The sequence below is a fragment of the Nothobranchius furzeri genome, chromosome 7 (genome assembly GCF_043380555.1).
Source record: "Nothobranchius furzeri strain GRZ-AD chromosome 7, NfurGRZ-RIMD1, whole genome shotgun sequence".
Classification (NCBI taxonomy): Eukaryota; Metazoa; Chordata; class Actinopteri; order Cyprinodontiformes; family Nothobranchiidae; genus Nothobranchius; species Nothobranchius furzeri.
This window is the reverse complement of record NC_091747.1, coordinates 64,688,086-64,699,936: the sequence shown is the minus strand read 5'-3', so window position 1 is coordinate 64,699,936 and position 11,851 is coordinate 64,688,086. Positions and strand designations below refer to the sequence as shown.

General features: G+C 50.8%; 2 protein-coding genes across 2 annotated transcripts in view; both read left to right on the top strand.

Annotated features, from left to right (window-relative positions):
- Window positions 1-6,825, top strand: part of xylb (xylulokinase homolog (H. influenzae)) — an 8,122-nt gene extending 1,297 nt beyond the window's left edge. Inside the window, exons 6-20 of the mRNA XM_015941753.3 lie at window positions 1-81; window positions 161-226; window positions 295-367; window positions 442-560; window positions 643-724; window positions 2,650-2,690; window positions 2,770-2,885; window positions 3,080-3,195; window positions 3,263-3,336; window positions 3,417-3,513; window positions 3,655-3,713; window positions 3,830-3,917; window positions 6,234-6,328; window positions 6,471-6,575; window positions 6,728-6,825. The exon at window positions 1-81 is cut by the window's left edge and continues 48 nt beyond it. Of these exons, the coding sequence (XP_015797239.1) occupies window positions 1-81; window positions 161-226; window positions 295-367; window positions 442-560; window positions 643-724; window positions 2,650-2,690; window positions 2,770-2,885; window positions 3,080-3,195; window positions 3,263-3,336; window positions 3,417-3,513; window positions 3,655-3,713; window positions 3,830-3,917; window positions 6,234-6,328; window positions 6,471-6,539 (1,176 nt within the window). The 3' untranslated portion in view covers window positions 6,540-6,575; window positions 6,728-6,825. The remainder of the gene's footprint in view (window positions 82-160; window positions 227-294; window positions 368-441; window positions 561-642; window positions 725-2,649; window positions 2,691-2,769; window positions 2,886-3,079; window positions 3,196-3,262; window positions 3,337-3,416; window positions 3,514-3,654; window positions 3,714-3,829; window positions 3,918-6,233; window positions 6,329-6,470; window positions 6,576-6,727) is intronic.
- A 343-nt stretch (window positions 6,826-7,168) lies between these two features.
- LOC107373611 (activin receptor type-2B) lies at window positions 7,169-11,589 on the top strand. Its single transcript, XM_054736199.2, has 11 exons — window positions 7,169-7,527; window positions 8,952-9,159; window positions 9,235-9,341; window positions 9,496-9,644; window positions 9,785-9,928; window positions 9,998-10,153; window positions 10,239-10,387; window positions 10,468-10,582; window positions 10,658-10,796; window positions 10,942-11,072; window positions 11,196-11,589. The coding sequence occupies exons 1-11, from the start codon at window positions 7,455-7,457 to the stop codon at window positions 11,394-11,396; spliced, it is 1,572 nt and encodes a 523-aa protein (XP_054592174.1). The 5' UTR covers window positions 7,169-7,454; the 3' UTR covers window positions 11,397-11,589.
- The last annotated feature ends 262 nt before the right edge of the window (window positions 11,590-11,851 follow it).

Below are 11,851 nucleotides of genomic sequence, written 5' to 3'. Positions count from 1 at the left end.
AGCTATCAATGTCAGAACCTGGAGGTGGCAACAGGGGGCGCTCTGAGGCTGGCACAGGTCACCGGGTCCAGAGCCTATGAGGTCCTGCTCAGCACCTGTCCGCCTGTCCTTTGTCTCCGAAGTCTCTGTGTTTGATCCCAGGTCCATTCTGTGTCTTCAGCGTTTCACAGGAAACCAGATCTGCAAACTGTATCAGAGCAGATCGGCCCGGTTCTGGTGTACCGAGGTCAGAGGTCACTACCTGCCTGATGTCTCAGGTGTTGTCTCACCCTTCATCAGTGTGTGTGGTTTCAGAGGATCTCATTGGTCAGCAGCTTCGCAGCCTCACTCTTCCTCGGTGGTTTCGCCTCCATCGACTACAGCGATGGTTGGCTATTTGATAAACACACGAGTCAGCTGATTGGTCAGCTCATTGATGACATCATCCTGATCCCTGTTTAGGTTCTGGGATGAATTTGTTGGACATCAGGACCAAACGCTGGTCTGAGGTCTGCCTGGAAGCCACCGCTCCTCATCTGGGTCGCCTGCTGGGGCTCCCAGTGCCATCCACATCTGTATTGGTAAGACTGGTCAAAACTGGTCTATCCAGATTGCTTCTTATTCATATCTACTGGTTCAAACTGGTCCTGTGTGGTGTTCCAGGGTCCTGTCTCCAACTACTTTGTGCATCGATATGGTTTCTCTGAAAACTGCAGCGTTGTGGCGTTCACTGGTGATAATCCAGGTGGGTAAGATCTGATCCTTATTGAACTGGAAGCCTGGATCTTTCTGTCCATCTGGCCTGTGGACACCAGGTGGCGCTGTGGTTCTTCTGATTATTCTGGATCATCGCCTTATTTCTGTTTTAGCAGCAGAGAGCCCAGTGGACTGACCACACAGAGCTAGCCTGGCAAACCATCCCATAAATGTGAAAACACAGTCTGGCCCTGACCCGTAGACGGAGAAGAACCCCGACCCTGTCCACAGATCAAAGTACAAAGCCTTCACAAGAACAATAAAACTAACACAATGATACTGGAGCTCAGGCGTGGGGTGGGATCTACAGATGTCTTTCAAACTGTCTCCACATGCTATTGGACAACAACCAACATGACATACTCGCCACTGCGGATGTCCGTCAACAAGACAGTCCACCATACTCAAAGGACACACCAACATGTCCTTCAACTACATAAACCTAATTACCTCTATCTGCTGCTCAGACGAAAGACCTGCGGCCTCATTCATCAAGCTAGCTTACGCACAAAACGGGGTCGGAAAACTGCGTAAGCAACTTTCCACGCAAACGTTGGGATTCATGAAAGAAAACGTAGCAGAAAATGTGTGCAGCTTTAAGCTGACTAAGGACCTGGCTTACACACCTGCTGGGCATGGAGAGCACCTGCAGTGCTGCTGCTGAGAAGATAACATTATGAAATCCTGCAGCATTATCACTTGTACACACACACACACACGCTCACTCACTCACCCACTCTCTCTGAGGTCTGTTGACCTTTGACCCCTGGTTCATGGTGGACTCCCGCTCTGATGTCCTCTGGTGTTGGTCCCTGGTGGACTCCCACGCGGATGTCAATCTGGAGTTGGTCCCTGTTAGACTCCCACTCGGATGTCCTCTGGAGTTAGTCCCTGGTGGACTCCCGCTGGGGTGTCCTCTCGAGTTAGTCCATGGTGGACTCCCGCTCGGGTGTCCTCTGGAGTTAGTCCATGGTGGACTCCCGCTCGGGTGTCCTCTGGAGTTAGTCCATGGTGGACTCCCGCTGGGGTGTCCTCTGGAGTTGGTCCCTGGTGGACTCCCGCGCGGATGTCAATCTGGAGTTGGTCCCTGTTAGACTCCCACTCGGATGTCCTCTAGAGTTAGTCTCTGGTGGACTCCCGCTCGGACGGACGTCCTCTGGAGTTTGTCCATGGTGGACTTCAGCTCGGGCGTCCTCTGGAGTTAGTCCATGATGGACTCCCGCTGGGGTGTCCTCTGCAGTTGGTCCCTGGTGGACTCCCGCTCGGACGGACGTCCTCTGGAGTTTGTCCATGGTGGACTTCAGCTCGGGCGTCCTCTGGTGTTGGTCCATGGTGGACTCCCGCTGGGGTGTCCTCTGGAGTTGGTCCCTGGTGGACTCCCGCGCGGATGTCAATCTGGAGTTGGTCCCTGGTGGACTCCCGCTCGGACGGACGTCCTCTGGAGTTTGTCCATGGTGGACTTCAGCTCGGGCGTCCTCTGGAGTTAGTCCATGGTGGACTCCCACTGGGGTGTCCTCTGGAGTTGGTCCCTGATGGACTCCCGCTCGGATGTCCTCTAGAGTTAGTCTCTGGTGGACTCCCGCTCGGACGGACGTCCTCTGGAGTTTGTCCATGGTGGACTTCAGCTCGGGTGTCCTCTGGAGTTGGTCCCTGGTGGACTCCCGCTCGGATGTCCTCTAGAGTTAGTCTCTGGTGGACTCCCGCTCGGACGGACGTCCTCTGGAGTTTGTCCATGGTGGACTCCCGCTGGGGTGTCCTCTGGAGTTGGTCTCTGGTGGACTCCCGCTCGGACGGACGTCCTCTGGAGTTTGTCCATGGTGGACTTCAGCTCGGGCGTCCTCTGGAGTTTGTCCATGGTGGACACCCGCTCGGGCGCGACAAAATCTTAAGAAAACTTTTCTGTTTCTTCTTTAGCGTCTCTGGCAGGAATGAGGCTCCAGCAGGGAGACATGGCTGTAAGTCCTGGTTGTCTCAGGTCCATTAGGTCTAGTTTGTTTCATCAGTGCTGTCCTCAGACTGGGTCCGTCTCTGCAGGTGAGTTTGGGGACGAGTGACACCGTCTTTCTGTCGATCCAGGAGCCTCGCCCAGCGCTCGAGGGCCACATCTTCTGTAATCCGGTTGACCTGGAGGCGTACATGGCCCTGCTGTGGTACCCACACACAACCAGAACATCACATCCGGTTCTGCTGGGTTAGAGGGAACTCCCATATTCTTCTGACTGTGAACGCTGCATTTTAAACTGGAAGTTGTAGTTCTGTAGAAGGTCCAACAGAACCAGAACCAGGGTTTAAGGTCCATGTTCTCAGATTTTCTGAGATGTTTCTGGTCTTGTTTCTTCAACAGTTTCAAGAACGGATCGCTAACGCGAGAACGGATCAAGAACCAATGCAGCGGGGGAACATGGGAACATTTTTCAGCCACTTTGAGAGAGACTTCGCCAGGAAACAACGGAAACATCGGTCAGATTAGCTCTGCCTACCTTTCCCTCACCACTCCCCCTTTCCTGACAGTCTATCTGTCTTCCAGGCTTTTATTTTGACAGTCAGGAGATAACCCCTCCTGCCAGTGGTGTTCATCGTTTTGACTCGGATAACTTTGAGGTTGGTCCTCTGTGTCCCATTTCAGCTGAATCCTCTCTCACCTGTCTATGAACTGTCTCACCTGTCCAACCCATCCACAGGTGTCCCATTGGAGTCCTCAGGTGGAGCTCCGGGCTCTGGTAGAGGGTCAGTTCCTGTCCAGAAGGCTTCATGCTGAGCGGCTCGGGTACTCCATCAGTAAGACATGTTTCAGGTCCTGGTGGACTTTGTCAGTAGAGGGTATTGGGAAACATTTACCTAGAGCTTGAGCCTCCTAAAGACTCCATTAAATAAAGACATGGACCTTCTGAGAGGAATCTGGCTCCGTTTGTGTTGCAGCTGCAGGAACCCGGGTTTTAGCGACTGGAGGAGCTTCATCCAATAGAGAACTGCTGCAGGTTAGGTTCTTCTCTATAAGACAAAAGTTCTTGATTTGTTTTTTACTGGTTCTGATCCATCAGGACCAGAACCGTTATCCATTTACTCAAACCGGTTCTATTTTTCTTCTGGTCAGGTTCTGGCTGATGTGTTCAGCGCTCCGGTTTACACCATGGATCTGTCCAACTCGGCCTGCCTGGGGTCGGCCTACAGGGCGCTGCACGGTAATTTACCCATCCAAAGGTTCTGGTACAGACCCGTTATACCTAAATGCCGTTAGTAACACGCTATACCTAACTGCTGTCAGTAACGCCGTTATACCTAATCGCCATTATTAACGCCATTATAACTAAATGCTGTTAGTAACGCCGTTATAACTAAATGCTGTTAGTAACGCCATTATAACTAAATGCTGTTAGTAACGCCGTTTTAACTAAATGCTGTTAGTAACGCCGTTTTAACTAAATGCTGTTAGTAACGCCATTTTAACTAAATGCTGTTAGTAACGCCGTTTTAACTAAATGCTGTTAGTAACGCCGTTATAACTAAATGTTGTTAGTAACGCCGTTATACCTAATCGCCGTCAGTAATGCCGTTACACCTAAATGCTGTTAATAACACCGTTATACCTAATCGCAGTTAGTAACACCGTTATTACTAAATGCTGTTAGTAACACCATTATACCTAAATGCTGTTAGTAACGCCGTTATACATAAATGCTGTTAGTAATGCCGTTATACATAAATGCTGTTAGTAATGCCGTTATACCTAAATGCCATTAGTAATGCCGTTATACATAAATGCTGTTAGTAATGCCGTTATACCTAATCACTATTAGTAATGATGTTATGCCTAAATGCTATTAGTAACACCGTTATACCTAATCGCTATTAGTAACACCGTTATAAGTAAATGTTGTTAGTAACGCCGTTATACCTAATCGCTATTAGTAACACCGTTATAAGTAAATGATGTTAGTAACGCCATTATACCTAATCGCTATTAGTAACATCGTTAGACCTAAATGCTGTTAGTAACACTGTTATACCTAAATGCCGTTAGTAACACTGTTATACCTAAATGTTGTTAGTAAAGCTGTTATACCTAAATGTTGTTAGTAAAGCTGTTATACCTAAATGGTGTTAGTGACACTGTTATACCTAAATGCTGTTAGTAACACGTTATACTTAAATGCTGTTAGTAACACCGTTATACCTAAATGCTGTTAGTAACGCTATTATACCTAAATGCTGTTAGTAGTAATGCCGTTATACCTAATTGCTGTTAGTAACACCTTTATACCTAAATGCTGTTAGTAACACCGTTATACCTAAATGCTGTTAGTAACACCGTTATATCTAAATGCTGCTAGGGACACCATTATACCTAAATGGTGTTAGTAACACCATTATAACTAAATGCTGTTAGTAATGCTGTTATACATAATTGCCATTAGTAACGCCATTATAACTAAATGCTGTTAGTAATGCCGTTATACCTAATCACCATTAGTAACGCGGTTATACCTAAATGCTGTTAGTAACACCGTTATACCTAAATGCTGTTAGTAACGCTGTTATACCTAAATGCTGTTAGTAACACCGTTATTACTAAATGCTGTTAGCAACACCGTTATACCTAAATGCTGTTAGTAACGCTGTTATACCTAAATGCTGTTAGTAACACCGTTATAACTAAATGCTGTTAGCAACACCGTTATACCTAAATGCTGTTAGTAACACCGTTATATCTAAATGCTGCTAGGGACACCATTATACCTAAATGGTGTTAGTAACACCATTATAACTAAATGCCGTTGGTAACGCCGTTACACATAAATGTTGTTAATAACGCCGTTATACCTAAATGCTGTTAGTAATGCCGTTATACCTAATCGCCATTAGTAATGCTGTTATACCTAAATGCTGTTAGTAACACCGTTTTACCTAATCGCCATTAGTAAGGCCGTTATAAGTAAATGCTGTTAGTAATGCCGTTATACCTAATCGCCATTAGCAACACCATTAGACCTAAATGCTGTTAGTAGAAACGCCATTATACCTAAATGCTGTTACACCTAAACTCTGTTATTAACACTGTTATTAACGCTGTTAACCCTAAACGCTGTTAGTAACGCCGTTAACCCTAAATGCGTTCCCAGACTCTTTCTCTGTGCAGAAGCAAACAGAGGAGGAGTCTGGCTGACCAGGCTAGTAAAGTGTGTGGCTGCCCCTTATTATCATGTTTATTTTGAGCTAACAAATACATAATTTCTTACTTCTTGAAATTCTTATATTATTCAACTTGCTTACGTATCAACCAATACAAATTCCTGCTAATGTGAAACTGCTCACTTACTTCCCTGCTGTTCAAACCAGCATAGTATGCTGTGTTCTGGTGCTGGTCAATCGTCCCACCTTGAGATCTGGGTCTGCTTGGTGTGAAACCGTTGAACAGAGCCAGGTCCATCTGGATCAGCTGTAACTACAACAGCTCTGCTCTTATTGGCCGACACGTCACTCTGACTGCTTGTTTTCAGGCTTGGTGGCAGAGTCTGGAGTTTCATTCTTTGATGTGGTGAAGAAAGCTCCAGAACCACAGCTGATCGCCACCCCAGACCCAGCAGCCACGCAGGTACACGGGCCTGTGTGTGTGTGTGTGAGTGAGTGAGTGAGTTATTCCAGCTGTTCAGCGTCTGCAGGAGTAAATCATGAAGACTTCTAGCTTTAAGCAGAAGCTCCGCCTCCATCTGAACCCCCCCCCCTCCATCCGTCAGGTGTATGACCAGATGTTGAGGCGTGTTGCACAGCTGGAGGACAGAGTCCTGCAGAAGAACCGTACCTGAACCACAGTCAACCAATCAGTGAAGTTGGATGTTGAGGTGAGGCTAAAGGAAAGCTTTTGTCATGGTGATGAGGGTTCTGATCCGACTTTGAACCTAGAACCAAAGCAGCAGAACCTCCATGTTCTCCTGGTTAGGGTGGGATCCATCAGCTATCTGAACATGATGTTGTGTTTGTGTTTACACATCAGGTTCTGTTTGGGCCGAACCAGAACTGGGACGGGTTCTGGTTCCACGTTGATCAGATTTCAGTTTGTTTTTGATCAAATTAATAAAGAAATTAAACAACGATGTGCAGTGTTTTCATCTCTGTGTGTGTGTGTGTGTGTGTGTGTGTGTGTGTGTGTGTGTGTGTGTGTGTGTGTGTGTGTGTGTGTGTGTGTGTGTGTGTGTGTGTGTGTGTGTGTGTGTGTGTGAGAGAGAGAGAGGGGGGGGGGAGAGGGAGGGAGAGGGAGGGAGGGAGAGAGAGAGAGGGGGAGGGAGAGAGAGGGAGGGAGAGAGAGGGGGGAGAGGGAGGGAGAGAGAGGGAGGGAGAGAGAGAGAGGGGAGGGAGGGAGGGAGGGAGAGAGAGAGAGGGGGAGGGAGGGAGAGAGGGGGGGGGGGGGGAGGGAGAGAGAGGGGAGGGAGGGAGGGAGAGAGATTTATTTTGAAAGTCCCCCCACCCCAAACCCCATATCCACCGGACCCGGACTCGGAGGTGGGAGTCAGCAGGAGGAGGCGGAGGGAGAAGCACCGTGGTCCGGAGAACCGGACAAGAACCGGGAGAAGTACAAAGCAGTGGTGAGGTCCAGACTGGGCCGGGGGGGACTCTCCGGACCTGGGTCCCTGTTCGGAAGGTTGAGGCTGGAAGACTTAACGGTCCAGAATCCCGGGTACCGGATCTTAAACATTCTGCAGAGAGACCGGGTCCAGTCAGAGATGTGTGTGTCCAGGCTGAGCTGTGGTCTGCTTCTGGTTTCGGTTCTGGTGCCGCTGGGGACTCTGTGTGCAGGTGAGCTGGTTGTGCAGGTGGGCAGGAACCGGTACCTAACGGGCTTCTGGGCAGGTTTGGTGGACCAGACGACTCTAGAACCCACGGAACTCCCAGTGCGTGGTTCTGGTTCTGGTTCTAGCGGGTCAGATGTCTGCAGGTGAGCACGTGCACATGCACGCTCCATTGTCTTTCTGTTGATCTATCAGTAGCGCTTGTGCACGTGCGTGCACCTGCTACTACTGCTTGTCTGAACTGACCCACAGAGTATCCGCTGTGACATCACATGACCCTAGAGTTGAGATTTAATCTGGAGGGCCGGTACCCAGCATGTTTTAGTGTTTTCCCTGTTCAGCACACCTGGTTTCAGTCGGCAGGTGATTAACAGGCTACTGCAGAGCCCGATGAGCTGCTGCACAGGTGTGCTGGAGCAGAGAAACCACTAAAACGTGCTGGGTACCGGCCCTCCAGAACGGCTCTGATCTGGAACCTGCTATAGTCACGTGGTGGACTTGAAGTGGTGGAGTCTGGGTTTGAACCAACAACCCTCCGGTCAGCTGAAGGGCACTTTGTACTTTGTGGGTTTAGTCGTGAGTTTAGCCCCGCCCAGTAACACCTGCTGGTTGTGTCCCAGGGAAGCTGCCGTAGCTCATCCCATCAGTGTGAAGGTCCGCGGTTGTAAAGGGCTTTGGGGAGTTCCAGGACTCTAGAGGACATGGCCGACCTGCAGCCATCAGACATGGTGTGTGGGTGGGGCTTGATGTATGGGGGTGGAGTCTGCTGTTGGTTTGCACGAATGAATGAATGAGTGTTCATCGACATGAATATGGATGAGTGTGACCTCTGACCCTATCAGCACAAAGACTCAGCACCGGTGTTTTGCATCATAAAGTGTTGCTCTCTGTATTAGCATTTGACTCATGGCTGCAGCAGCAAGCAGAGGCCACCAGGGGTCAGAGGTCACAGCCAGGCACACAGACGTGTGTGTGTCTGAATGTGGCTGAGCTGTTCCCACGGTCCTCCAGCTGTCAGCGGTTCTTCTCAGCAACAGCTGCTGGTGGAAGACGGGGGCGGGCCTGTGGACGGTGATGCGTTCAGGTTCACTCAGTCGTATTGTTGTGAAACGAGACAAAGACGTAACCAGCTGGTCCTTCTGTCCCCTCTGGGACGCTGAAGCAGAAAACTGTCTGACCACACCCTTTCTGAGGTGTGTGTGTGTGTTCTTGTACTTACTACATACTGAGGACCATTTTCTATACGAAGTGAGGACATATTTTGATCCTCACTTATTTTTTAGAAGCTTCCTTCACCAGTTAGAGGTCTGGTGTGAGTTTAGGGTATGGGTATGGGTTAGGCACGGTGGAGTCATTAACATGTATGGAAGTCAACAGAGGGTCCTCATTGTGATAGATAGGTGTGTGTGTGTGTGTGTGTGTGTGCTACAGGGCTGAGACATGGTGGGGAGGGCACTAGGGAGTGTGTGTACTACAACATAAACTATGAGACAGAGAAGACCAATCAGAGCGGAGTGGAGCGCTGCGAAGCCGAGGAGGACAAACACTCCCACTGCTTCTCCTCCTGGAGGAATGAGTCTGGATCCATCGAGCTGCTCAAGAGAGGATGCTGGTTAGATGACTTCAACTGCTATAACAGGTACCACACACACACACACACACACACACAGATCAACACAGTACTAGAGTGTTGGTGTGTGTGTGTGTCCTTCAGGCAGGAGTGTGTGGTGACAGAGGAAAGTCCTCAGGTTTTCTTCTGCTGCTGTGAAGGAAACTTCTGTAACGAGAACTTCACTTACCTGCCTGACCGGAGCCGCCCAGGTGAGCCTGTAGCAAGTGTGTGAGAATAAAACCAGGTGCGGATAGAGGTCCTGGAGGATGGCGTCATCGCCGGTACCGGGAGGATGACGTCATCGCCGGTACCCGGAGGATGGCGTCTCCAGGACCCTGTTCTGACCGTGTGCCTGCGTTTCAGTCATCAGGGCCCGGCCCGGTGGTACCGGCCCGTTACACCTGCTGATTTACTGCCTGCTGCTAGTCATCACGCTGCTCGTGGGTCTGCTCGTTACCGTCTGGTTATATCAACACCGGAAGCCTCCTTACGGACACGTGGACGTCTCTGAGGTACTTCTCATGGTGTGGTCAGCGCACCAGCTGGTGTGGGTCTGAGGAACCAATCAGCTGTTTGATCTCAGCTTTTCTGTCCTCCTGAGGAGGTGGTATTCCTGGTTCTGATACTGAAGTCCCTTCTTCCTCTCCTCCAGGATCCTGGTCCTCCCTTGGCCTCCCCTCTGCTGGCTCTGAAGCCCCTGCAGCTGCTGGAGGTGAAAGCTAGGGGGCGCTTTGGATGCGTCTGGAAGGCCCAGGTCCTGAACGAGTTTGTGGCTGTGAAGATCTTCCCCATCCAGGTGAGGCGATGTTTCCTTTCAGGCCCCTCCTCCAGTGGGAGTGTCTGAACACCCTTTACCCCCTCCCAGAACAAGGAGTCATGGCAGAACGAGAGGGACGTGTTCCTGACTCCAGGAATGAGACATGAGAACATTCTGAGGTTTCTGGGAGCAGAGAGACGGGGGCAGCAGGGAGGGACTCACCTGGAGGCGGAGCTTTGGCTCATCACAGAGTTCCATGAAAAGGTGAGGATGGCCACGTCCCATTTTGCTTTCCCTGTCCGACCACGTGCGCCGGACTGATGACCGCAGAACCTTGCTGTCCCTGCAGGGCTCTCTGTCGGACTTCCTGAAGGGGAACGTGGTCAGCTGGACCGAGCTGTGTCTTATAACGGAGTCCATGGCCCGCGGTCTGGCATACCTTCATGAGGACGTCCCCCGACTGAAGGGACACGGACACAAACCGGCCATCGCTCACAGGTGGACCTCTTCCACCATCAGCTAGAGAAGCGTGCTGCTCCTGGATGTTAGGAGACCATCTGATACTGTTTGTTCTTCAGGGACTTCAAGAGTAAGAACATCATCCTGCGTTCAGACCTCACCGCCGTCATCGCCGACTTTGGCCTGGCTATTGGCTTTGAAGCAGGGGAACCACCTGGAGAGACTCATGGACAGGTGAGCAGGTGTCTGGATCTTCAGGTGAGCCCTGGGTGCCGGTCTGGGCTGACACAGGTGTGTGGGTCAGTGCAGGTGGGCACTAGGCGCTACATGGCTCCAGAGGTGTTGGAAGGAGCCATCAACTTCCAGAGAGACGCCTTCCTGCGGATCGACATGTACGCCCTGGGACTGGTTCTGTGGGAGGTTCTGACCCGCTGCCATGCTGCTGACGGTAAAGAATGTCAGGTTCTGTTTGGGTAGAACGCTCCAGAGCTATGCCTGAGGTTCTCCAGGTTCAGAACATCAGCTCTCTGGACCCATTAGAGGGAAAGTTTTGTTCTCCAGGTTCAGTAGAACCCTGGTTCTGGTGTGTTCAGGTCCAGTCGATGAGTACCTGCTGCCGTTTGAGGTGGTGGTGGGTCAGCATCCGACCCTGGAGGACCTGCAGGAGGTTGTGGTCCACAAGAAGATGAGACCAACCATTAAAGAAGTCTGGCTGAAACATGACGTGAGTACCTGCAGTTCCAACCCAGTTAGTTTGTACCGGTACCGCGCCACTTCAGCTGGGCCTCAGGTCACACGAGGCAGCCCTGGAGCAGGTTCTGAAGAGTTCTGGACCTCCTGTCTGCAGGGCCTGGCTCAGTTCTGCGAGACGGTGGAGGACTGCTGGGACCACGACGCCGAGGCCCGTCTGTCAGCCGGCTGCGTGGAGGAGAGGATCTCCCAGATCCGGCGGCACGCCTCCATCCAAGGCCCGCCCACCCCGCTGGTCTCCTCACCCGTCACCATGGTGACAAACGTAGACCTGACCTCTAAAGAGACTAGGACATGACCTGGACCTTCGACCCCTCGCTGTTCCGTTTCACCTGGACTCCGGTCACCAGCACACAGAGGAGGGGTCACATGACCTGATCTGCCTTTTTCCTCTTTGATGTTTTTTGAGTAATTTTGTTTGTTGCTGATGTGAAAACCAGGATGTGTCAGGATTTAGCTCCGTCGGGACGGAGCGCTTCAGGGATTCTAAACAGTCAAACTAATCTGGCCGAGGTTCTGCAGTTTCCATTTCCTGTACAGCAGCAGAGGTCAAAGGTCATATGTCTGATCTGGGACCAATCCTCGCTCTGCGGCCATCAGCGAGGTGCGTAGTAGGGCGTGAGTCTACGGTCGCTGCAGCTCACGTGAAACCGGAGTCTGCAACATCATCCTGAAACGAACTCGGGCGAGTGCAGATCCACTTCCAAACCCAGGACCGGAACGCCCTACACTTCTGGACTGGAGTCTGCTGTT

What these genes read in the sequence shown, in the direction of transcription:
- LOC107373611 (XM_054736199.2), top strand. Translation starts at nt 7,455, where the DNA reads ATGTGTGTGTCCAGGCTGAGCTGTGGTCTGCTTCTGGTTTCGGTTCTG. An exon ending in TGAAGATCTTCCCCATCCAG is followed by an intron (nt 9,929 to 9,997) that starts GTGAGGCGATGT and finishes ACCCCCTCCCAG; the next exon opens with AACAAGGAGTCATGGCAGAA. An exon ending in CCGCTGCCATGCTGCTGACG is followed by an intron (nt 10,797 to 10,941) that starts GTAAAGAATGTC and finishes TGGTGTGTTCAG; the next exon opens with GTCCAGTCGATGAGTACCTG.